At 41.4% G+C, this 27,170-nt stretch overlaps 1 protein-coding gene across 1 annotated transcript; it reads right to left on the bottom strand.

The window, feature by feature from the left end:
- Nucleotides 1-569: 569 nt before the first annotated feature.
- Nucleotides 570-27,108, bottom strand: ddhd1b (DDHD domain containing 1b). The gene is made up of 13 exons (XM_062411959.1): nt 25,777-27,108; nt 16,001-16,195; nt 15,597-15,725; nt 14,768-14,915; nt 14,560-14,669; nt 12,336-12,442; nt 11,738-11,994; nt 7,847-7,922; nt 7,078-7,227; nt 6,733-6,797; nt 6,005-6,183; nt 4,461-4,718; nt 570-3,218 (listed from the first exon to the last, which is right to left on the bottom strand). Exons 1-13 carry the CDS (start codon nt 26,579-26,581, stop codon nt 3,034-3,036), a joined length of 2,664 nt encoding a protein of 887 aa, XP_062267943.1. The 5' UTR covers nt 26,582-27,108; the 3' UTR covers nt 570-3,033.
- Between the last annotated feature and the right edge of the window lie 62 nt (nt 27,109-27,170).

Raw genomic sequence — 27,170 nt, 5'->3', positions numbered from 1 at the left:
ATCTAATGATATAGCTGCGCTAGACGACATTGCCCTTGCTTCCAATGAAACAGTCAGGAACTTGGGGGTGATCTTTGAATCTGATTTATCCTTTAATAGTCACTTAAAACAAATTTCTAGGACCGCTTTTTTCCACTTGCGTAATATTTTAAAAATTAGACATGTCCTTTCACAAAAAGATGCAGAAAAACTAGTCCACGCCTTTGTTACATCGAGACTGGACTATTGTAGTTCATTATTATCAGGCTCCAGCAGTAAGTCGTTAAAGACTCTACAGCTTGTCCAAAATGCCGCAGCACGTGTCCTGACGAGAATAAAGAGAAGAGAGCACATTTCTCCAATATTAGCATCGCTATAGTGGCTTCCAGTTAAATCTAGAATAGAATTTAAAATTCTCCTCCTCACCTTCAAGGCCCTTAATAATATAGCGCCTTTTTACCTTAAAGAGCTGTTAGTACCTTATAAACCCGCTAGAGCACTCCGCTCCCAGAATTCAAGCCTACTTGTCGTCCCTAAATTGTCTAAAAGTAGAGTAGGAGCCAGAGCCTTTAGCCATCAAGCCCCTCGGCTGTGGAATAATCTACCACTTTCAGTTCGGGAGGCAGTCACCATCTTTTCGTTTAAAAGTAGGCTCAAAACCTTCCTTTTTGATAAAGCTTATAGTTAGAGCTAATTAGTGCGCCAGAACGTTACTTGTTCTATTTTATGACACATGACACACAGAGCTTTTCTTTCCAGCTTCTCCTTCCTCTTCTCCATCCCTATCCCCCTTCCCCGGAATCCCTTTGCTTTATCACCCGCAGATCCAGGGCCTCTGTGGCCGCACCATGGATTGCAGTTTGTGAGATTTACCTTGAGCCTCAGTGTACCCGGCCTGTATCATTGTATCATTGATTACAAGGCAAAAACCCCTGATGACGCTAAGACGCAAAGGGAATTTATGACACATGACACACAGAGCTTCTCTTTCCAGCTTCTCCTTCCTCTTCTTCATCCCTATCACATCGAAGTATGTCACATCTCATCAGTACATATAACTGACTAGACCCCTTCCCCGAGTCCCTTTGCTTTATCGCCCGCAGATCCGGGCCCGCTGTGGCCGCCCCATGGATTACGATTTGTGGATCGCGCATCAGAGGTCGCAATGGTGGATCCAGTATGGCGGATTCTATATCGTGCGGGCTGATCGTAGTCGTAATGGCGGATCCTGAGTCGGGTTGGCATCATATAATGGTGGTGGACCACGACGAGACGGCAGCTGATGATGGATCCTAATAAGCGGAAATGGACAATGACTGTGGACTATAGTGGCAGCTGATCTGGATGGCGGATCATGATCTTGCTGGCTGCTGACCATAGACTATGATTGCAGCTGGACTGCTTGACATATAGTATTGAAGTTATCATTCAAAATGTTTACCCTCATCAATGCTGCTAAAAAATTTAATCTTGATGATGTTTTCCTACAGCTGACATCTATTGCACTTCTGTCCGTCCTGGGATAGGGATCCCTCAGATGTGGCTCTCTCTGAGGTTTCTACGTATTTTGACCCTGTTAAAAGGGTTTTTAGTAGTTTTTCCTTACTCTTGCTGAGGGTTAAGGACAGAGGATGTCACACAATGTTAAAGCCCTATGAGACAAATTGTGATTAGTGAATATGGGCTATACAAATAAAATTTATGATTGATTTGAGTTTTCTATCTATTTCACTTCATGTTGATTATGTATTACTGTCAAAGTTAACTGTTGTATCTTGTGCAGCACATAGCCTCCATCATTTTTATCAGAATTATATCCTCTTTATGCCTGGTGGACACTAGAGGATTTTCCACTATTAAAGTTTCAGTGTGTAGTGACATCTAGCGGTGAAGTTGTATGTTGCAGCTCAATACCCCTCAACTCAACCTCCCCTTCCAAACATACATGAGAACCTGTGGTAGCCTTCTGTTGTCATTAAAACTCAAAAGGTGTTTAATTTAGACAATTCAAGAAATTTATATTAGTACACACCAGTGAAAACATCACTAGGAGTATTTTATATAACATTTTTGCCATTAAATCCCCTTGACCTAAATCTTACACACTTGACCCTTGACCTAAATCTTACACACTTGACCTTTAACCAATTTGAAAAAACGTTGGAGACCACAGACATAATAGATTTGACCAATTTTCAATATTATAATAAAGTCAGACAGCAAACACTAGTCAATTTGGCCAGAATGTAAGACCATACACAAATATTTTCACAGTGGTGATTCCACAGACTTCCATAGGCAAACAACTTTTAGGAGCATTACCACCACCTTCTTATTTTAAGTGTGGAAAACTTGTGTGGTTATACGTGACTTCAGAAGAAAAGCAAATATGAGGTTGTGTGTTCAGAGGTCAGTTGCAAATGTATTGTTTTTATCTGCAGCTAAGTACTAAATATTCGCTTGGTTTCGCTACCCAGTAAGCTCGCTCTCATTGGCTATTGCGGGTTTGCGCACAGTAATGGAGCGACGCCTGCGAGCTAGTTTAGGCAGCCAACTTGAGCTGCGCTGCTTCATCCTGTGACATACATCATGTGACATACATCATGTGACATACCTCAATCCCCACAACCATCTATAATGCACACCCACCTTATCAGGTGGTCTATTTAAGCAGAAAGACATTTCCCATCACCACCTTGCTCGCACTGCTGCTGCAGTATTGCTACCAGTTGCTCCGCACTCTCAAATCGGCCCAATTATCCTCTAGTGTACAACAGCCCTTTAGTGCCATTCATATTAAGTTAACATAATAACATGATATTAGAAAACAGAAGAGATTTACCTGTTGTTAAAATGAAAACATCTTTTAAAATAAGAATTGGTCTTCAAGTATTCCACATTTTATATTAAATAGTGTATCATTATTTTAAAATCAAATTAATGTATAAAGAAAATTGTAAAATGAGGAATGAAGTCAGTCAGACTTCAAGAGGCATCTATAGAAAGTGAATTGACCAGAGTGTTAATGATTCCATGCGTCACTCTGCTACTATGTTACGAGGCATCTGGGTTATCTTCTGGAGATTGAAGTGGTTCCTGTGGTCTGTACATGAAGGTAAGGAGGAAAAGAGCCACATCATAAGAGCACCAATAGGCCGTGTGTGAGGTCACTGCTGACCAATAGCGGCTCTCAACCATGCCCTCCCGTAGCTCGAAATCTATGCGCTTCTCCAATTCCACTGCAACAGAGAAAATGACACATTAGTATCCAGCATGTAAGTGTTAAAAGGAAGAAAGTAGTTATCTTTGCCCTGACGGGCAGCTCTGCATTGTCCACTGTCAACCTATTAAGTCTGTTTAATTTACTCAACAGGTCTTAACAGTACCGGCACTGGTCATTTCTGCTAATATTCCCATCGATAGCACACTATTTTGGGACCACTATGGTTGACAGGACCTAAGCGTTTGACACTTTAGGAGTATCAGGGCTAAGAAGTTCTTCAGCCAAGGCGACAATGAAGGTGAGGGGGCTGGGAGGGCGCAGAGGATGAATCAGCACAGGTGAGATTTGTTACCTGATTGGTCCTCGTGCTTAAAAGGCAGCGTCTGCGCTGCCTCACAGAGGAACTCAGAGACTCAGAGACTGGACAGACTCCCAGACAGACTCCGAGAGATGCCCAGACTGAGCTATAAAGCTAGTCTGCTTTATGTTTGATTTAAGTTTATGTTCGGTGATAAATAAAGTATGCTGAAAAGCAACACTTCTGTCTCTGGCTGTGTGTGGGAGAGCCCAGTGGCAAGGTCTACTGCCAGAGTGACCTATTCGTAAGACGTGATAAAACAACAGGAAAAAAACTTAACTTGCCTCCATACTGCTCGTGTGGTGACATCCAAGTGTCCGCAAGCCCCGATATTCACATTCGACTCAGCGTTTTTAGGCCTAAAATTCCACTCCCAGAAGTGGCACATGCCCTTGGGCAAGAGTGTATGTGGTTTTCCGGTGTGCCTGTCTTAACCTGAACGCGATATCAGAGGACCTTTAGGCTAAAACATGGTGTACATGGCGCTGTTTCGAGTTGAATATGAGTGTCAGGGCTTGCGGATACCTGGATACCACAGGAGCAGTATTGAGGCATGTTATGTTTGTTGGCTTATTATGTCTGGAAAAGGGGTTCCATTTCCCTCATTCGCATTTGATGTGGCTGCAACACTGTTTACCCCTGAGATTCCTGAAGTGTTTTGTGAACTCAACACTTCATCCGTCACGTCATAGTGGTGAGTAGATAGAGTGAATTAAAATTTTCACTCTAAACTATCCATTTAAGTTATTTTTTAAAGTGAAATCAGTAAAGTAAAATGTTTTGACCATAATATGAATGTGACAATGGCTCAAACCTCACTACAACTCACTTGGATTTTCACTTTCTGTTCACACAGCAAGTGAGTTCACCTGTGTCTCACACCAAACACAAAGTACTTACACGAGGTGCTGTCCATTACAGCTGAGGTGGACTGAGACATGGTCGGCTCCACCTCTCTCCTTTCCTCCTCTACGTGTTTCTCCTTCTCTTCACTGTCTACCACTGTGGCTCCTTCCTCTCCCGATGCAATGTTTTCCACCTCAGAAGCTCCCCCGTCGCAGTCTGACGGCTCCTCCTCCACTCCACCCACCTGGCTGCTTGTACGGGAAAAGTGGGAAAAGAGGATTCCTCCAATTCCTTTCCCAAGACTTGCAGCACCTGAGAGGTAGCAAGATTCATGCATCAAAAAAAGCATTCATTTGAAAAACAGTAGATTGTACATCACTTTTATCAAGCTGTAATTTATGTATAGCATATAAATGGTTCACCAGCTCTGAGAGAAAAGGTTACAGCAGACTGGACAGCAGTGTTTCACTGACCTCATCATGATGGATGAAGTCACAGGTTTGTGTGTTCTCAGCCTGCAGTGCCTTTGATTGTGGCAGCAAACTTACTGCTAGTGGCAAGGAATACACTTCCTGGCCAATTAAGGAGCTTAAAAGGTTGGTAGATATTATCTTCAGACTGAACCAGACTAGCAGCTAACCAGCTGATGAATGCGCTTGTATATTATATGTATAGATATCAGATCGTAATCCATCTGAGCGTCAGACACTCAGAAAGAAAAATGGATGTGTGTATTTCCCAGAATATCCTTCAAGAGAATTCTCAGCTGCCTACCTTAGCAAGAATAGATTAAATATTCACTAAACAACAATGTCCTATAAGTGTCATTAGTAAAGGCAGTTTATCCATAGTAATAGCTTATGGCCTAGAAATCTTTGTGACGAGGTTGACGAATAAAGAGTTGGGCTGAAGAGTGGTTCAGTGGTTAGAAGCCTCTTGATATTTTACATTTTCTCCCTTAGTCTGTGTAGGTTCTCTCCAAGGTAGACTCGCGTACCTGAAGCTATGAATTTGTCTGTATGAGTTATTCGCGTAATATACAGCTGCCCTGATCAGAGACTACCCCGTTTCTTAACCAATGATGCTTGGAATGGCAACAGCCCCGTCAATAAGCTTTATATTCAGTCCATGTTGGTAAACTTTGTGTTTTATTACTGTTCATGTGAGTGGTTTAGACATGAGTTTGAATGATTGTCTCAACTGTTATTATTTTTTCATGCATTGAGTTTGATTCAGCAGCTGACCACTGCTGTGGTTTATCTGAGGATGTAGAAGAAGACATATTCAACATACAGACAGACATTTGTGGAATTAGTAGGGAAAATATTCACAAATCATAATTTGCCTTACACGGCTTAACAGGATATAAAGTTTGAAAAATGGATTACGCAGAACAGTTCTCACAAATTAATTTAGTTATTCAGAAAGAGCTTTTTATGTCTGCTGTGTAGAGTAGGGGCCTTTTTTGGGAAGAGTGACAGCAGCTGAACATGCCTTAAAGACAAGTTACATCATGTTGTCAATCCAGGACAGAAGCTAATTTCTTCTATTGATTTCCATGTAGCCATCCATGTACACAACCCTCTTTATGTACTCACCCATGATGCTGGCCTTGCCCAAGCTGGTAATAGACTCTCCGTAGTGCCTTCTGGCCTGGGGCGGAGAGGTGCATGGGCTGGGGATGCTCTCGGAGTCTGAGACAGATGCAGTCTCCTTTGGGGGGTTGAGCAGCATTGGCCTGATCTGGTTGTACGGTGTGGGACTGGTGGTGTTGTACCTGCACATGAAATCCTTATCAACCTCAGGTCCCTGACACATACACTGCAGTCCTCATTCTGTCTTCAGCTCTGATTTCATTAAAGTGAAGAGACTGTAGCTTAAGTCACATCACAACAGACAGAATGAACCATGATCATATGATTTATATTTCTCATGATATCTCAGATGGAAACTGTGGATGAAGACATGTCGGCTTCGGCTGAGGGGTAGAGTGGTCGTCCTCCAACCTGAAGGTCGGCGGTTCGATCCCCAGTCTGAACAATCTGCATGCCGAAGTGTCCTTGGGCAAGATGCTGAACCCTGAATGCCCCCCATAGAATAACAAAGTGCTGGGATAGATGCACTGTATGAATGTGTGTGTGATTGGGTGAATGTGAACTGTAGTGTAAAGCGCTTTGAGTGGTCATCAAGACTAGAAAAGCGCTATATAAATACAAATCCATTTACCATTTACCATGTCAGCCTCGACGTATTTGATAAATTCACTAGAAAATGTCTAAATATACAGCATTTTATTTCACATATGCTGTATAACCTCAAGACTTACCAGTGGATTTGAAGCGGGCTAATGTTACTGTAGTGTTTTAAGATCAGAGGCTCCAATCTGTAGGCCTGAAACAAACAGATGCAAATGCTGGAGGAGATGAGGGTATCTCACAACATTAATTCTCAGGAAGGTTCTTTTGGCACATTTAAATGAAATAGTCACCATTACACCTAATTTTGTTATTCTGTGGTGTAATATAACATCATAACATACATACATCAAGTGAAAGGATTTCTCATTATCACAAGCTATAATGATCTATAAAACTCATTATACAGATGAGTGGGAGATGATAGTGATCTGAGCAGAATAGGGACAAAATCAGTTGAGGACACTGTAATTCACCACAGGGTCTGTGGGATGGAATATGTTGAAGAGGCGTTTGCAGATAGATGTCGGGAGGATGTGGTCCTGTACAGTATTGTTTCCTGGCCGGATCCCTCGTAATGCCAAGAAAACCGCCAGAGGGGAACCCATGCAGAAGAAATTTTCTACCTGCAACATAGAAAATAGGGTTGAAATTCCTCAACTGAAAAACTGTCAGACCATAGCTGCTCCAAGATGCTTGTTGGCCACTTATAAATAACTGCAGCTGCAGAACTGCTGTGTTAAGTCAACTTAAGGTTTCACTGTAGGTGCACATGCAAACTAATAAAATCCTCTTATATATAAGTCTGATTGCATCCCTCTGTTGATGGATTTCTGCTCTCTCTTCACTCAAGCTACATATATTGTAAAGCTCTTTGAGTGGTCAATCATCTGATATAATTGTTATGCTTCTGGGACAATGTTTATAATTTGAATCAGAAGTTTGTAGTTTGAATCAGAAGTTTGTAGTTTGCACCAGTTTTGTAGTTTGAATCATAGGGTCTGAAGTTTGAATCTGAGGTTTTGTGGTTTAAACAGAAGATCAGTAGTCAATACCTTGTAATTGGAATTGGATGGTGTAAAGTTTGAATCAGAAGGTTTGTAGCTTTAATTAGAAGGTTTTAAGTGTAAATCAGAGGGTTTGAATCAGGTTTATAGGTGTCATCATATCTAGGACATGTGCAGAATAGAAATAGATGGTGACCACTGGTGAAGGATATAGTACAATCCAATGTGTCGGTGTTACCTTGAATTTCAAGGCCGGCACTGCAACACAAGATGAGGTCTGTAGACCTTGGAACTGATCCTCCAAGTCCCTCAACCTGGTGGGATGATAAATATTCAGAGTAACTCTAATGCATGGTCTTATGGAAGGTTTCTGGAAGCTGGTGTAAGGAGAACTCGGGCAGCAGCTGATGTGGTACGCAGAAGATTTTAATGTAGACTTGATGCAGAAGGTGCAACTTACAAACACTAACAGAGTAAGATGAGCAATTGACACTACCAAGTCTGACGATGTCTCCCACAGCATCCCCATATACAGTGGGGCAAAAAAGTATTTAGTCAGCCACCAATTGTGCAAGTTCTCCCACTTAAAAAGATGAGAGAGGCCTGTCATTTTTCATCATAGGTATACCTAAACTATGAGATCCATAAAATCTGATTTTTAAAGAATTTATTTGCAAATTATGGTGGAAAATAAGTATTTGGTCAATAACAAAAGTTCATCTCAATACTTTGTTATATACCCTTTGTTGGCAATGACAGAGGTCAAACGTTTTCTGTAAGTCTCCACAAGCTTTTCACATACTGTTGCTGGTATTTTGGCCCACTCCTCCATGCACATCTCCTCTAGAGCAGTGATATTTTTGGGCTGTCGCTGGGGAACACAGACTTTCAACTCCCTCCACAAATTTTCCATGGGGTTGAGATCTGGAGACTGGCTAGGCCACTCCAGGACCTTGGACTGCTTCTTATGAAGCCACTCCTTCGTTGCCCGGGCGGTGTGATGGGGATCATTGTCATGCTGAAAGACCCAGCCACGTCTCATCTTCAATGCCCTTGCTGATGGAAGGAGGTTTTCACTCAAATCTCACGATACATGGCCCCATTCATTCTTTCCTTTACAGGGATCAGTCGTCCTGGTCCCCTTGCAGAAAAACAGCCCCAAAGCATGATGTTTCCACCCTCATGCTTCACAGTAGGTATGGTGTTCTTTGGATGCAACTCGGCATTCTTTCTCCTCCAACACGACGAGTTGAGTTTTTTCCAAAAAGTTATATTTTGGTTTCATCTGACCATATGACATTCTCCCAATCCTCTTCTGGATCATCCAAATGCTCTCTAGCAAACTTCAGACGGGCCTGGACATGTACTGGCTTAAGCAGAGGGACACGTCTGGCACTGCAGGATGTGAGTCCCTGGCGGCGTAGTATGTTACTGACGGTAGCCTTTGTTACTTTGGTCCCAGCTCTCTGCAGGTTATTAACTAGGTCCCCCCGTGTGGTTCTGGGATTTTTGTTCACCGTTCTTGTGATCATTTTGACCCCGCGGGTGAGGTTGTGCATGGAGCCCCAGATCGAAGGAGATTATCAGTGGTCTTGTATGTCTTCCATTTTCTAATAACTGCTCCAACAGTTGATTTCTTCACACCAAGCTGCTTACCTATTGAAGATTCAGTCTTCCCAGCTTGGTGCAGGTCAACAATTTTGTTTCTGGTGTCCTTTGACAGCTCTTTGGTCTTGGCCATAGTGGAGTTTGGAGTGTGACTGTTTGAGGTTGTGGACAGGTGTCTTTTATACTGATAACGAGTTCAAACCGGTGCCATTAATACAGGTAACAAGTGGAGGACCGAGGAGCCTCTTAAAGAAGAAGTTACAGGTCTGTGAGAGCCAGAAATCTTGCTTGTTTGTAGGTGACCAAATACTTATTTTACCGAGGAATTTACCAATTAATTCATTAAAAATCCTACAATGTGATTTCCTGAATTCTTTTCCCCCATTCTGTCTCTCATAGTTGAAGTGAACCTATGGAGATAATTACAGGCATCTCTCATCTTTTTAAGTGGGAGAACTTGCGCAATTGGTGGCTGACTAAATACTTTTTTTCCCCACTGTATCTTCCTCTACTTGTATCACCCATTCTAACAGCAAATCCCTAAATGCCTAAAATTGCAGCCACTCTCCATGTGACATGTAGGTGTTTGCAATCCTATTTGATAGTTAAGCCTAAAGTATGCATAGCTTAATCCTGCCCACCCCAATCAGGGGACTAAGGAAATTAATGGAGGGGTGAGGCTATGGTTTCTGAGAGAGTGAGGAAAACTGTTCACAAGCATGTAAACCTATGACCACAAATAACAAATCCACAGCCCCAGGTGTATTGTATACTATTTCTTTAGCGAAATGGGAAACTCATTATAAGCTAAACAAAACCATTAATAAGAATTTATTATTAATCTAACTAAAAGTTGTGTTTAAATATATATATATATATATATATTCATTTTTACAAAAAATTAAAAAAAAAAAAGAGGTAGAACTCAGCATGCATGAAAAATGTTTTGTGAATCGCATCAGTCAAATGAAGAATCAAGAATCATGAACATTTTGAATCTAAAGGTGCTCTGAGCAGGCAAAATATTATGAAAGTCAAATTTTTATAAAGCAAAAAGTGAAAAGTTATATAAAAATACGTAACAAAATAGGCATTATTTAGTTGGACATTTTGCTTAAAATGTCAATAGTTTTTAATCGCCTTTCTTAGAGATTTTGTTGTTGTTCCTTTGTCATATAGCTTTCGGCACTGTTTTTTAAAGACAACATATCCCGAGCAGCTCTTCACTCTCGCAAGGATCCTGGAGGGGGCCTGGGAGTATGCCCATCCGGTCTACATGTGTTTTGTGGATCTGGAGAAGGCGTATGACCGGGTCCCCCGGGAGAAACTGTGGGAGGTGCTGCGGGAGTATGGGGTAAGGGGGTCTATCCTCAGGGCCATCCAATCCCTGTACTCCCAAAGCGAGAGCTGTGTTCGCGTCCTCGGCAGCCAGTCAGTTTCGTTCTCAGTGGATGCTGGTCTCCGGCAGGGCTGCGCCTTGTCACCAATCCTGTTTGTGATATACATGGACAGGATATCGAGGCGTAGTCGTGGTGGGGAGGGGTTGCAGTTCGGTGGTCTGAGGATCTCGTCACTGCTTTTTGCAGATGACGTGGTCCTCATTGGATCATCGGCCTGTGACCTTCAGCACTCACTGGATCGGCTGGAGGCCAAGTGTGAAGTGGCTGGGATGAGGATCAGCACCGCTAAATCTGAGGCCATGACTCTTAGCAGGAAACCGATGGAGTGCTTACTCCGGGTAGGAAATGAGTCCTTAGCCCAAGTGAAGGAGTTCAAGTACCTTGGGGTCTTGTTCGCGAGTGAGGGTACTATGGAGCGTGAGATTGGCCGGAGAATCGGAGCAGCGGGGGCGGTATTGCGTTCGCTTTACCGCACCGTTGTAACGAAAAGAGAGCTGAGCCGCAAGGCAAAGCTCTCGATCTACCAGTCGATCTTCGTTCCTATCCTCACCTATGGTCATGAGGGCTGGGTGATGACCGAAAGGACGAGATCACGGGTACAAGCGGCCGAGATGAGTTTTCTCAGAAGGGTGGCTGGCGTCTCCCTTAGGGATAGGGTGAGAAGCTCAGCCATCCGTGAGGAACTCGGATTAGAGCCGCTGCTCCTTTACTTAGAAAGGAGTCAGCTGAGGTGGTTCAGGCATCTGGTAAGGATGCCCACTGGGCGCCTTCCTTGGGAGGTGTTTCAGGCACGTCCAGTGGGGAGGAGACCTCGGGGAAGACCCAGGACTAGGTGGAGAGATTATATCTCAACACTGGCCTGGGAACGCCTCGGGATCCCCCCGTCAGAGTTGGTCAATGTGGGAAAGGGAAGTCTGGGGCCCCCTGCTTGAGCTGCTCCCCCCGCGACCCGACCCCGGATAAGCGGATGAAAATGAGATGAGAGAGATGAGATATCCCGAGCAGTTCTCTTCTGTAGTCAGCTTAACTGAAATGTTCTGTACCTTTAGGCAAATTTGATGTAAGAACAGACTTGGGTTGAAACTTCTCTCCTAAAAAAAAAATAAAAACCTTTGCAGTACCTGAGGCGTGTGAGTCTCAACTGCTCCTGAAGGTGGCGCTCTTCGTCACTTGGCCAGCGGGCTTTTGTTTCATCTGGGTCTGGCGCTTCTTGATGATGAAAGCGCACAGGGTCCCATCCTGTCATGATGTCAAACGTGATAACGCAGCCCAGCGAATGTGACACTATGGAAACTTTCCCATTTTTCTCAAAGTCTGGATTGCGCGAGCAGAAGAGTGAGTAGAGCCGATTCAGCTCCAGAGTCAAACCCCTGTTAATCTGAACACACACACACACACACACACACACACACACACACACACACACACACACACAATAATGACACGTATGTACACTTTACCTCTGTTGATTTTTTTAATTGGGTTAATAAAGAATGTTTGATTCTTCAGAGCAGTGATTATTCATCTATTATTTCCAAGGCAGGCAATCAACGATAATTCGGGGGTATAAAGCTGTGTTGGATAAAAACAGTTTAGCCAGGATTTCGTTGTGAATGAGGGGAACCCTTTAGACCTACGTTCCCAAACTGGCAGCTGGGTGACTAAGTGCAGCAGCACTGCTGTGAGGCGAAGTGGATGTAAGAGTGATCTTAGGCTCACCTCATCTCTGTACAGAGGGCTGGTGTAGTACATGATGTCCATGGCGCTGCTGTTCAGCATGTCTCTTAGACCTCTCACTTTGTCTGGAGTGATGGAGTCCACCGTGTCTTAAGGGAGAACATGAAAATACATCCAACCCTGCTTTTTAATACTGTTTCATATTCTAAAGATAAACTGTGATTCTTATTTCGGTACTTGCGTCCACATGGACTCTGTTTCCCCGAATCCTCCACCTCTCACCTTTCTGCTTGAAGTTCACCCTAAGGTGACCCATAATGTGAATTCCTCAACATAACCTGCAATCACAATAAATTATTTCTCCCTCTGCTGTTTTCCAAGAACAAAGAACTTTGTCTCTTATGTTACTACTGACCCTGCTTTTACAGGACGATAACCTTGTCTTGTGATCACACAAACACTGGACCAAGCCAGAGGCGCAAGGCTCTACTCACAAGTTTAAGGGATAGCACACCCAAAATCGAAAATGCAATCATTATCTACTCATCACTATGGCGATGGAGGGTTGGGTGAAGTAACAAAAGTGAGTCGAGCAAACACTTTTGGAGTCTCAAGGGTAAACAGGGTGCAGCCAAATCCACAAATCCAAAAATCTACAAATGGAAGAAATGGAACCCCTTCATCAGATGTAACCCTAAAACAACAGAAAAAGTCCTGTGATATCCTACTCAGAGGCACGTTCATGTACGCACGGACACACGTTTACACCGGTACTTCGCCAGTTAGCATCGCCAGTTCTGGTTATGGACTTTCAGGCTAAACATGGTGTAAATGACACCGTTTCAAGTTTTCTGTTATTACGTTTGACGAAGGAGTCACTTTGGCTGCAACACTGTTTGACCCTGAGACTTCTTAAGTGTTTTGTGGACTCAAACACTTCACCAACCCCTCCATCGGCTTAGTGGTGAGTAGATAATGAGTGAATTTAATTCTTCGATGAACTATCCCTTTAAAATGTAGCGAGTCAGAGATTTCAGTTGATTCTGAGGGTGAGTGAGTGAGTGAGTGAGAGAGAGAGAGAGATTTCCTTCAGATACTGGAAATATCATTAATGAGCTACGCAATTCTTTTATATAATCAACCGCTCATAGTGATGAATTTGTACAGGTGTAGCAGGCCAAATTAAACCCTGCCCAGATTAATCCTGAGTATACTTTGGCCTGGGCCAGAGTATACCTGGGTATACTTTGGCCCAGGCCGGAGTAGACCCCAGGGAATAAACTGTCCTAGGCCAAACTATACCTGGGGGTGTCAAATGGCATAGGCCAGACTATACCCCTCCAGGCAGGGCCAACCAATATATATATACAATAAAAAAATGTATAAATATTTTTTTCGAAACTTGCATGCACCTAGTGCAGTACATTCTTAATATCATTGGTTGAATGTTGCTTGGTTCTGTATCCCTCCTCCACTACCTGAGATGCCCAGACATACAAGAGACGTCCTAACAAACGTTCGATGATGGATGAAGTTCAAGCACTTTGGACTCTGGTACTGGAAGAAATAGAATAGATCTGGACACTCTTTTATTATAACTTGATAGAAAATAAAACACAATGGGGTATAAATTAGCCTAGGCCATAATATACCCGGGGTATAATCTAGTCTAGGCCCCTTTAACTCCAGGTATAGTCCTTACTGGGGGTATACTATGGCCTGTCACACCGGGACAAATGAGATTTGACGGAGCCCCCTAACAATTCTGTTCTCTCTCTGTACTCTTCCATCGACATGATTCCTTGAGCGAAAACCCGTCAATGATCTGAATTAGTTAATTTATCATCTAGGGCAGCAGGGCTCCATCTGATTGGCTTAATATATAGACACGCAGAGCTTAAATGCATGGCACATGGAATACCATTTATCGCAGTTCAACCTGTCTTTTGCGATAAGGATATCGCACAAATGATGATGACACATTTGTGTGTGTGTAAACCTTGTTTATAAACTATTTTAACTGTCGTGATCATTGTTGCTCCTTTAATATCATACAAAATGAAAAAAAATCCCAAATAACATGACACTGTGTGTTTAATTCTATCAATTACACTGTGTCCAAAATGTATAATTTTTATGTGCCATATAATGCTAACCATGGATAATATTTGGTCCTGCTTGTGTCTGATTAGTTCTGAACTAATCCAAGTTTAGATATATTTAGAATGTGGAGAGGTGGGTCAATATAAACTGAGCTGCAGCATACCTCCATCCAAAGCCAGTTTTGACCTCCACTCCACAGGAAGGAACTCTACATGCTCTGTGGTTCGATCAGAAAAGTGCTTCTCCTCCATCTTCCTGGCAGCATCTCTCATCCTGCACACCATCCAAGAGAAAATAGTGACTTCAAGAGTTCTCTGATTCAGTTCAGTTCTAGAGTAAGGTCTCCTGCCTCAAACTTCCCCATTACTCACATGCTGGTATTCCTGATGATGCGCCCTTGATCCATCTTCTGGCCAATGCCATGCACAACAAAGACAATGTGTGTGGTTTCAGGTGGGGTGTCTTCAGGTGCTGCCTCCTCCACATACCCCTGATGGAGACGTGTCCCACTGCTTGAGGCTGAGAACATGAGAAGGCACATTACTAGATTACTACACAGCATGTTATCGTGCTAATGACCACTTACCTAGAGTGACCAAAGCAAAAACAAACTCAGCAACAAGACATCACCTTTTCTCAGATACCCTTCTACACTAACATGCAACTAGAGTGGAGGAGAATGGAATTAGTCTGTGCTTCTCACAGCAAAGAAAAGTGACATGATGATTTGTAAAAAATTCCACAGCAACATGTTTTGTTTCCAGAAAGCATCCCTGTAATGTACACCTTACTAATAACTGCCGAAATCAATACACCTATTTGTCTTTAGATTTTCTCTACAACCATTTATCCCCTAACTTCAAACCTTACCACCGTGTGTCTCCGAGGGAAGTGCATCGTCAACTATGTAAGACCGTATTCAATGAGCGGTTGTTCAAACCCCAACCCAGACCTCCAATTTATTATAAACTGCACTTGCTGTGATGTCTACTTTGGTGGTGGGTGACATCACAATGAAGTCAGAGAATGCAGCTTGGCAAGCCCATTATCCCACAAGGATATCTATAGGAGGAAATGTCATGCCCTTTTAAGGCACATTTTGACAGACCTGATGTCCTGACCATTCTTCCTTGTCTACACTATAGTTTAAATGCTTCAGTGACTCAGGATCTTGCCTTTTACTCCTTTTTTTTCATCTACCTTTGGAGAAGCCCAGTTTCTGAGTGACGGTGCGTGCGATCTTGGAGGTGGTGGCGTCGCTGTACAGGTAAACCTCGTCCACACTGTGCCAGTCCACATGACTCCTGCTCAGCTTCAGACTGTGGATTGCTGCAATACAGTCACACTGTGATTAACATTAAGTGACATAGTTGTGCCAGCATAATTAATTTACCATTCCACATGAGGATGTGCATATGTTTGTGATGAGTCATTTCACAGACTTTAAACACTTTCAAATTAACATCCTGTTAGTTCAGCCAGTCTACTACATAAGACACTCCTTAAGCCTCCACACAAACACACGCACACCTCCAAATATGCTTTTCTCCTCTTTGCCACACACACACACACACATCTCACTGGGTTCACATTCATCTACACACCTGTTTCAGAGTCCTCACCATCCTTGCTGTCCACGGTGGTGGTCGCCGCCTCCATCTCATAGGTGTCCTTCATCTGTTGCCCCCGATAACAAGTGAGGTGCTCTAACTCAATAAGGTCACTCTCATCCTCCTCCAGGGGAAGCCACGTTCCGTCGATGAACCACTGACCCCTCATCACAGGAATACGGTCTTGCTCTGAGGGACACCACATGATAGTATTAAGTATTAACTGCTCTGTCAGAAAAAATACTACGTACCACGTAAACACAAAATTTGCCCCTGACAACTGTGCCAGTAGAGTATGAATGATGTATGATAAAGAAAGTGCTGCACATAGATGCACTGTATGAATGTGTGTGAGAATGGCAAAATTGTTCTTTGAGAGGTCATCAAGACGAAAAAAAGAGCTATATAAATACAGACCATGTACCATATACTCTATAGCAACTTTTTCAAAAAGTTCAAAACCTAGGAAATTAGCTCTTTGGTATAATTCCAGTTGCATGTATTAAATTTAATTTAAATAAAGCAAACTTTTAAAATACTAAAAAGGAAGTGGCCCTGCAACAATCTTAATGAAGTTCACTTAGCCTGAAAAGAAAGTCTTAAAATATAGAAGTAGACCCTCTACAATGCCAGATCTGCCTACTACTCTGCATCAATAAATGAAAATAAAAAACAAATCTAGGTTTCTCTTCAGCATTGAAGTCAGGCTGACAGACAGACACAGCTCAATTCAAACTCAGCACTATATCTATCTATCTTTCTAACCCAGGCTACTACAGAGACTGGGACAGTAAATTGGCATTAATTAAATCTTGTTTATCAGATCTATTCCAATTTGACCAAATTAACAATGAATCTGTACACACTAAAGCAAATCACTGGGGTCCTCAGGGTTCTGTGCTTAGCCAAATTTTGGATATGCTTGCATTTAATAACATAATTGTCAGTGATATAGCTTTTGATTTCTCTTGGTTAGGGTTAAATGTGAAGGATGTCTCCCCTTCTGAAGCCCTACGAGACAAATTGGGATTTATTATTAATATTTATGAATTCGGACTGTACAAATAACATTTCATTGTTATTAATCTAGAGCTGAAAAAAGTACTTGATTATTGAACAAATTAACACAAAATTAATGTTAAGCAATGTATAAAATCATTAAATGTCGATATTGGTTTTTTTAAGATAGAACAAATGAGGAAATAATTCTTTATCTCATTATGACTTAGTATCTCATAATTATGACTTAGCATCTCATTATTATGAGATAGTGTGTCATTATTATGACTTAGTATCTCATAATTATGACTAAGCATCTCATTATTATGAAATAGTATCTCATTATTATGACTTAGTATCTCATTATTATGACTTAGCATCTCATTATTATGAGATAGTATCTCATTATTATGACTTAGTATCTCATTATTATGAGATAGTATCTCATTATTATGACTTAGCATCTCATTATTATGAGATAGTTTGTCATTATTATGACTTAGTATCTCATAATTATGACTAAGCATCTCATTATTATGAGATAGTATCTCATTATTATGACTTAGTATCTCATTATTATGACTTAGCATCTCATTATTATGAGATAGTATCTCATTATTATGACTTAGTATCTCATTATTATGAGATAGTATCTCATTATTATGACTTAGTATCTCATTATTATGACTTAGCATCTCATTATTATGAGATACTGACTGCAGGGTCTGTCGTGCGAGTCTGTGTGTGTGTAAGTGTGTGTGTGTGTTTGTGTTTGTGTGTATGCTTGTCTCTGTTCCTCTTCACTAAAGCTGATAATCACATATCTTTTTTAGTTATTATTCGATGATGACCGATGATGACTCCGGATCGCTCTGTGACTTTAACCCGGACAGACCTGACTGTGTGCGTCACATTACCCTAACCCTAACCCATATTTGTTCTTCTATATCCTCCGTGATTTCCACTTATTGTGGGGCATGAAACCGGAAACTAGACTCCGGACGGGATGTAGTAAGTAGACCAGTAACAAGCCTTGCGGGCTGCGTGAGGCTCGCGTTGCTTTGTCGTATAGTTAGACAAATTGGCGGACGCACGCAAGCCGCCAGAGGGCATGAAAGGGGCGTGTTGCGTGTCTTGCGTGCATGCGTGCATCCGTACAACCCGACTATAATTCGGCCTTAAGGCGGCTGTCCCTGCAGCCATGCAGCCACGGCTTCCCTGCTCTGTTATGCCCCACCCACAATCCGTATCTCATAATTATGACTTACAATCTCTTAGTATATCATTATAATGACATGTGTTGCATAAGCCCAGTGTTGTCTACTCATATGCACCAAAGCAACAGAAGCAAGAGGATGAGACAAAGTTATGCAGGTCCAAATGGATACCATCATTGAAGACTACTTTAGACGTGGATTCACAAATCGTGAAATGTTTGTGGTTTTGGAGGAATCACATGATATCAAACTAAGCCTCTGTACCCTAGAGAGAAAGCTACAAAAGAACCAACTTTGGAGGAGATGGAATAAGACAGATGAAGCTGAGGTAACATCCTTCATTCACCAACAGCAACAAACATCTGGCAAACAGCATGGCTACAGATGGATGCACCAGAAATGTTGGATGGCCGGGATAATTACAGACAGAGAAACTGTGCGTCAATTGATGCGACTGTTGGCCAGCACTGGGGTAGATATGCGTGACCGAAACGTTTGAGACGTCGTGTGTATGTCAGCCGTGGGCCAAACTATGTATGGCATATAAACGGCTATGACAAATTAAAGCCTTATGGCATATGTATCAGTGGTTGCATAGATGGCTTCTCAAGAAAAATTATATGGCTAGAACCATACAAAACAAACAATGACCCTCGTTTTATCGCAGGTTACTTCTTAGATGCTGTGACCGAAAACAATGGATGCCCGCAAAAAATCCGGTTAGATCACAGTATGGAGAATACCCACATTGCAATAATGCAAAAGTTTCTGCACACCAATGAAGATGAGAATGGTACTGAGTGTGTAACTTTAGGTCCAAGTACTGGTAATTAAGATTAAGATGCATTTATTAGTCCCAAACACATGCAAAGACATTCATTCAGGTAGGCAAATGTAACCTCTGGTTTTGACCCATCTGGTGCAGGACACACAGAGCAGTGAGCGACCAAGTACGGCGCCCGGGGAGCATATGTTGGGGGAGTAAGGTGCCTTGATCAGGGGCACTAGACAGGGTAGGGAGAATCCTCGTGGATTTTTGGGCAGATCAATCCAGGTTTGTCTTTTGTTGTCTCTCCGTGGAGTCAAACCAGAGACGAACCAGAGACCTTTTCTGCCCATAGTCCAAGTTTCTGCCGTTTGTGGTGAACCTTGAGAAGTGAATGTGCCCAGTTTTGGATGGACCATTTCGTCCAGCTGAAAGCAGATGGCTTCCTTGAAAAATCGCTGATTTGACACTTCCAAAACACCATACAGGTACAGTAACCTTAAAACCTATTGATTACAGATGTAAGGAGACCGGGGATAAGTGTAAGACTTTTTTTTCCAAGCACCTATAACTAGCTGCACTCTTTTATTAGAGCTTTCAGATTTAAAACAAAGTACGCTTATTTTTCAACTACAAATAAGTATTTTGACAATATTTCTGACTTCTACAGATATTTCACAGAATAATTAATAATTAATAAGTTTCAAATATAAGGTGATCCACGGTTATAACCTTCCCAACTTCAGTTAATTTACCTTCCATTATGCTAAAAAGGGTTTATTCTAATCAATGCTGCAAATACCTGTCTGATGTTCTCCTTTACACATGACATCTATTGCACTGTCCGTCCTGGGAAGGGGATCCCTCACATGTGACTCTCTATGAGGTTTCTACTTTCTTTTTACCCTGTTAAAAGGGTTTTATAGTAGTTTTTCCTTACTCTTGTTGAGGGTTAAGGACAGAGGATGTCACAGCTTGTTAAAGCCCTATGAGACAAATTGTGATTTGTAAATATGGGCTATACAAATAAAATTTGATTGATTGATTGATTGACTTCCAAAGTAAGATTTAACACACCCTGAGTGAGTCTTAAAAAAAAACAAGGATCTAATTAGAAATTTAGATCACACCACAAAATATATTGTATAGTACATGTGTCAACACGCCAAGAGCAAAAACATAGCGCCACTGACTTTTAAGTCACTTTAAAAATGAGCAGTTGTTAATACTTTTAAAACATTTGAAAAACTTGCCACTTGAACGTATGTGCTAAATAAAGCACATTGCCATTATGTTTGTGTTTGCCTTTTATGGTGGCGCTGATTAGAATTTAGAAGAGAACAACATCTATTTAGTGAACAAAAAATATGTTTATGTGTGAAGTTGTCAATTCAGGTTTAATTAGATTAATAGAGTGTTACATCCATCCCCAGACCTGTCAGCCATGTACTGTATAGTTAGCTGTAGCATAATGGTGGTTTGATATAAGCATAGATGAAAACTTTCACGTTTTACCCAAGTGATTATTCTCTAAACTTAAACAATTATAACTTCAACAGTTCTAATCAAAATATAAACTTCACGTCACATATAAGAAATTACTGTCTTTCCTGAAAATCTGTGTTTTGGTTGTAAAAGCTGCATACATCTTCAAACAGCTCTAACATTTGACATTCCAGGTCAGGAAAGAAGTGGTCATAAATTAAATTGATGACATTCCTTCTTGGTGAAAGTGGTGTTGTTGAAATCCCTTTGATAAAAACCATCCCTTGTCTCCCTTAACTATATAGAGTCAAGGGCATACAACACGAATTATATCTTAACAAATTCACTCTTTTCTGTTCAATATTTAGGAGGAGCTTTATGAAGTTGTAACTGCCTGGAATGACCATCGCATAGGAACAACAAACAATCCTCGGGCTCCTAATGGTCGCCCCTCCATAATGTTTGCAGTTCCCAACCTTTACGGGGCTAAAAATGTCTTGCAGCCAGCTGATCAAATGAAAATAGAAATATGCAGAGATACTGTTGTTTTCAGGACTACCCTTGTGATGAGGATGTGTTTCACTTATGTATGGAACTTATGGCTGAACACAACCTGGCAATGTCTGATGATGTGTATGAAATTACAGACCTTTAATCTAAGACTTCGTCCAATGATTGCTGATGGACTGGGGGAATGAAGTATATGTGCTATGATAAACAGTGTCAGCCCGGCCTACCATTGTAAACAAATATGTTCTGAATTGTTTATTGTTCATGCCATCTGAAATACAGGCACATGAAAAATCGATCACTGTCAATTTTTGCTACAGTTTCACTATCAATCTGTAGAATATGTCATAGAAATGAATTGAAAAAATATATAAATCATTCTTTAAATCATTGTTTTTCATCCTTTTCAAATTAAAAGCCGTCCAGCATTTCTGATGATGGAATCCCTTCATTTGTTAACAATGCCTTTATTGATGGCCATCATCAAATCCAAACTCCATGTTCAAAGACAGGGCTGTCAGCAACAGCATCATATTTTTCATTTTGAGCATGTTCATGCTCAAATGTTACATCTGTTAGAGTTCCATTCTAGTCATTACTTTTATAATTATTATGTTGCTGATGTAGCCATTTTGTAAATAAGACTGTGCTATGTGTGAAGATTTAGCCTATAGGTGAATCCTTGCGTCACCTTGTGGGTTGAGGGAAAACTCAATCGTTGTTCGAAAGATGAGCGAGACGCAATAACACATGAATGACACACACGAGGGAAAAAACCTTTCAACTTCTTTTTCAAACCTGATTTTGAAATTCTTACAATGCAAGCATGTAATGAACACATTTTTAAGAAAAGTCTACAATGGTGGATGATGTTACTTGTTATTAACTAAATGTAATTAATTTATAAATGTGACTAGATTTCTAAATGTGACTAGATTAGGTTTCAGCGCTCCTGCTAAATGAAACAAAAGGAATAATATCACACCAGTGATTCCATTCTGAACGCACTTCAGGTGTCTGCGTTTGCAGGCCGCTGTCCATGGTGCTGAATGTTGTACACCGCAGGCTTTTCCAAAGTTGTATTACCTGAGCTGTCCATGTTGCTGATTGTCACTTGGCAAGCTGAAATAGACATCCTGTTATCGTATTATTCATTATTAATTCATACATAGACCTATAGTGCATTTTTGGGCTGGTTATTCACCACCCATGTGAGTTATCAGCTGTTATAAATCTATATGTTAATGTCAGTAGCACCCTGGTCTTAAATAGGTGAATAGCCACACAATGTCGTTATCTTGCACGGGGGGACTGATTCCAACTGACAGAGACAGAGAGCGGGCTGCCTCCTGCTTCTTAATTGAAAATGCAAAGAGCACAAAGAAGAGCATCATCGGCGTAACATATATATATCTACATATAGATTCATCTTTAAAAGTATGCACCATATGGTAACAGTACAGTACAACATTTGTCAAAACTTTGACAATAAAAGAACATGACTACACAGTACCAGTGAATTCACAGCTCCCAACTAATTTTGTGTAAATATTCGGACACATACTCCTATCTTCCCTTTATGCCTTTATGTGTCAACAAAAAATATTATTCAGTATCCAAACTGTGTAAGAACAAATGTACCGTATAAAATTATGATGACCATGCTGTAAGTGTGTAACTGGATTGAGTAAAATCAATAATAATTTCCCAGGAATCGATCTGACCCTGTGCAGAACCTTAGGAACCAAAACAGATGCTGCATATCAGCATTCCTCAAATATGTTGTAAGGTACTTTTGAATGTCCTTCTGGTGGACATTCATTGTCTCTGGGAAGGTGAGAGACTTAACAACCTTTCTCACAGTTGGTTGTAGGGCTTCGTAAACAGTTGTAAGGTCCTAACCCTCCATCATCATACCCCATCTCATGTGTTCCATCCTTGAAGTCCATCATCAAGGAAATGTGCCATGAGCTCTGGCAGTACCTGCCCTCTATGAACAACCAATACTCAATTCACTCTTTCACTGGATGGCGTGGTTTGTGGTGTAACAGGCAGTGTGTCATCAAAATTCTGTTGCTCATTTTCAGAAAAGTCTCCTACAAAAACAACGTCGCTGCTCTCAAAAACATCCTCACGCCCATCCTGTGTGGAATATAATACAAAGTCAATATTGTCATCACTTGTAGTGTTTCCAACAAATATTACTGAGAGAAGAATTGGAGGACTGATTCTGAGAGCTCTCTGGTTTCTCCAAAGATCGCCAAACTTGTGCTGTGTGGACTGTTGATCTGTTGATAACACTGCTAGGAGATCCACATATGATGGCAAATATGTCTTTAATTCTTCATCTGTCATCAGCTGTATGGTGCTGGTATCAATCTAAACATGGAAAAAGGAATTGTTTAAAAATGAGTAATCATGATTAGAAAACCCAATCATTTTTGATAATATTTAGATTATATGCTAAAATGCTAAAAAAGCTCATGGTGATTTTCAGAGACAATAATTTAGAAGCAATAGAAATTGTCATGTAAACAACAGTTGTTTGACTCGAATATTCTGCTTTTGAAGTTAGGTACCTTCTCATGCTCAAGGTTCTCTATTGTTTCCTCAGGAACATTTCTCTCTCTCTCAATAAGTCACTTAGATCATCCATCCTGTGAGCATGCATTACAAGGAAAGTTATGGAGGATATCATCATACATATATTATATATACACAAGAAAAGTCTTTCGCTGTAGATGAGCTATATGATTTTTGGTAGGGTAGGTACATTGTAACTTTGCATTTGTACTTTTTTTTAATCAAATCGGTGACACCACTACTGTGTTCTGCAAAGCACCATGGATAATATTGATATGAATTTCAAAGGCACCGGAACATACAGATGTATCCCGAAATTTAGCTTAGGTAAAAGACAGGTCACAAAATATTTTTTTGACATTTGAGGCACTGGCTCTAACTAGTAGGATTCAGGACACACTGAATCTGTAACTGTAACTGTAGTAAAGTCTTGGTCGAATACATTTTTGTAACAGTAAGTTTCATAATCTCTGTGTCTTTTTGTACGAATAACTTTCACCTTTCAATTAAAAAAATTCCATGCAATTTTGTATTGCTCATGATAGTTCCATTTACATTTGCAAGCATGAACAACCATCTCCTAAACCTGAAAACAAGCTAGGGATGATTGTATAAAAAAGACTAAATTCATAACTGGATGAGATCCAAAGAATATCTAACCAACACTTCCTAGAGCAGCAACAATATAAACGTAGTAATATCTTACCGGAAACAAATCAAAAATGTCAATATAATAACAAAAACTGTTTAGCAAAATTTACAAGAATTTACCATGTTCTAATGTTACAAACTGTTAGCTTAACAGGAAGGATTCAAACATAACATAACTGATTCATGTTTTCTGCTCCATTGATTGTCTTAGCAATTTGCTGCCGCTGTATAATTACAACCAGCGCTGCTCCAGGATCAGAGCAGACGCTCATTAAAAGTCGAGTCGTCCTGTATGTGTCGGAGTCTGCTTCCGCTTCACTTCCCCTCTGTCCTGCACTCACTTTGCACTTTAACAATAAACCCCAGCACTGATCACAAGTTATAAGGACACGTACAGGACTCATGTTTACTTTATGTTTGTTTGAGTTCATGAAACACATTAAACACTGTGTGCACGTAGTCCTCCGCTCAGTTTTAGTGAAGAGGAACAGAGACCAGCATATACACACACCCACACACCAACACCAACACACGCGAACACAAACACACACACACACACACAGACTCGCACAACAGAGCCTGCAGTCAGTATCTCATAATTATGAGATATTAAGTCATAATTATGAGATACTAAGTCATAATAATGAGATACTATCTCATAATAATGAGATGCTAAGTCATAATTATGAGATCCTAACTCATAATAATGAGATACTATCTCATAATAATGAGATACTAAGTCATAGTAAAAGATACTAAGTCATAATAATGAGATACTATCTCATAATAATGAGATACTCAGTCATAATAATGAGATACTAACTCATAATAATGAGATGCTAAGTCATAATTATGAGATATTAAGTCATAACAATGAGACGGTGGTCTAGTGGCAGAAACTTGGACTATGGGCAGAGAAGGTCTCTGGTTCGTCTCTGGTTCGACTCCACGGAGAGACAACAAAAGACGAACCTGGATTGATCTGTCCAAAAATCCAAGAGTCTCCCTACCCTGTCTAGTGCCCCTGAGCAAGGCACCTTACTCCCCCAACATCTGCTCCCCGAGCGCCGTACATGGTCGCTCACTGCTCTGTGTGTCCTGCACCAGATGGGTCAAAAGCAGAAGTTAAATTTCCCTACCTGCATGAGTGTGCCTTTGCATGTCTGTGCATGTGTGTGGGACTAATAAATGCATCTTAATAATAATGAGATGGTAAGTCATAATTATGAGATACTTAGTCATAATAATGAGATATTATCTCATAATAATGAGATACTATCTCATAATAATAATGAGCTGCTAAGTCATAATAATGAGATACTATCTCATAATAATGAGATGGTAAGTCATAATAATGAGATACTATCTCATAATAATGAGATGCTAAGTCATAATTATGAGATACACATTTTTTTTTCTTCATCAATGTGTAGGAAATGGGCTTCCATAGATAATGGGACTTGTTATTATAGTTAAAGAAACTGAGTTGGGCCAGCAGTGTGCCAGCATTGCCACTAACAGTGAGTTACTCATGATAAATAAAACATTGGCATACTCACGGTTCCAGTAAACGGGGTAGCATTCCTTCTCTCTGATGTCCACTTCATAGAGCCCCCCTCTGACACACACTGCCTCCACACTGATGTCGTCCTGATCCTTCACCTCATCTGACGCCGAGCGCCGCTGCCCACCGCCCCGATTCACCGGCGGCTCCGCCTGGACACCTCCATCGTCCCCGGCCCCGCTTTTCGACTCGATCTCGTTGGACATGCTCGTCTCCTTCCCCTCGGCCTCGGTGGGATCGACGGGACGTTTGACTTTGTTTGGGTTTTGCTCGCAGAATCTCCGATAAACAATCTCGATTTTTAAAGAGTCGTGCCCCACGAATGGCTTCCACATCCGCTTGTCCTCTTTGTAAAACCAGCGGACCTCCTCTGGCCCCAGCTCCGTGACGATGTCACCGCGGTTCCTGGAGCTGTTGGACCGTATGCGCTTATGGGTTGCGACGTTCCCATCACTTTCAGTATAGTTTGGGTCCATATCCAGATAAGATGAGGCCGGATATTCCTCCCCGGGCAGGTCCAGCATCATGCCACCCTGGGATAACAGCGGCAGGTGTCTTTGCAAGACGGGCTGCGCTGGATCCTGGTCCTCAGCAGCAGCACTGTCCTCGTAGCTTGACAAAAACACATCATTTGCCATGTCCCACTCGCTGCTGCTCACGGAGTTATTCTCCGAGCTCTGCTGGCGGATAGTCGCTTCCTCCGTCATGTCGCCCACTGTCCGGCCGCAGCTCGTTAGATCCAGTACATTGATACAACGATGCTCCGACGTCAGACTATTACACCGGATTAGCGGATTCATCCTGCACAGCTGCGAACATCTGTATACCGGACCGTTCTGAGCACGAGTATGGTCCGTAACAAAGCAGCTTCAGGTTGACTAGCTCTGGTCCGGACTGTTCAAAGACACACCGCTGCGGCTGTGCACTCTGCCGTGCCCGGGCTCCGTGTTGACTGCTGCTGGGATGATCATAAACGGTACTGGGCTGGCTGGCATGTAATCTCAGCTGCCCCATGCTGTCAAATCAATTTCCTGTTCGCACTTTCAAAATATAGTCCACACCAAGATAATGTAGCTATTATAGTATAATGCTGAAAATTGTGCAAAGGACTATATTGAATTAAAATACAACAGTCCGTGGAGTTTTATGTTGTGTTTTTCAGAGCTGAGCAAGATAACAGCTCCATTAAGTCTATTTCCACAGACGGGATTTTATTGTGAGGCCGGATCTGAGATGAATTGTAATTTGTGAATATGGGCTATACAAATAAAATTTGATTGAAATTTGATTGATCTGTTGCCGTGGCTTTCTGCCGCGCTTTAATCATCGAGGTTTTTAACGTGAACACAACGACCTCAAGTTGTGGAACGGATTTCGGTCAAATATTTC

The sequence above is a fragment of the Platichthys flesus genome, chromosome 18, assembly GCF_949316205.1.
Source record: "Platichthys flesus chromosome 18, fPlaFle2.1, whole genome shotgun sequence".
Lineage (NCBI taxonomy): Eukaryota > Metazoa > Chordata > Actinopteri > Pleuronectiformes > Pleuronectidae > Platichthys > Platichthys flesus.
This window is presented reverse-complemented; position numbering and strand designations above follow the sequence as displayed.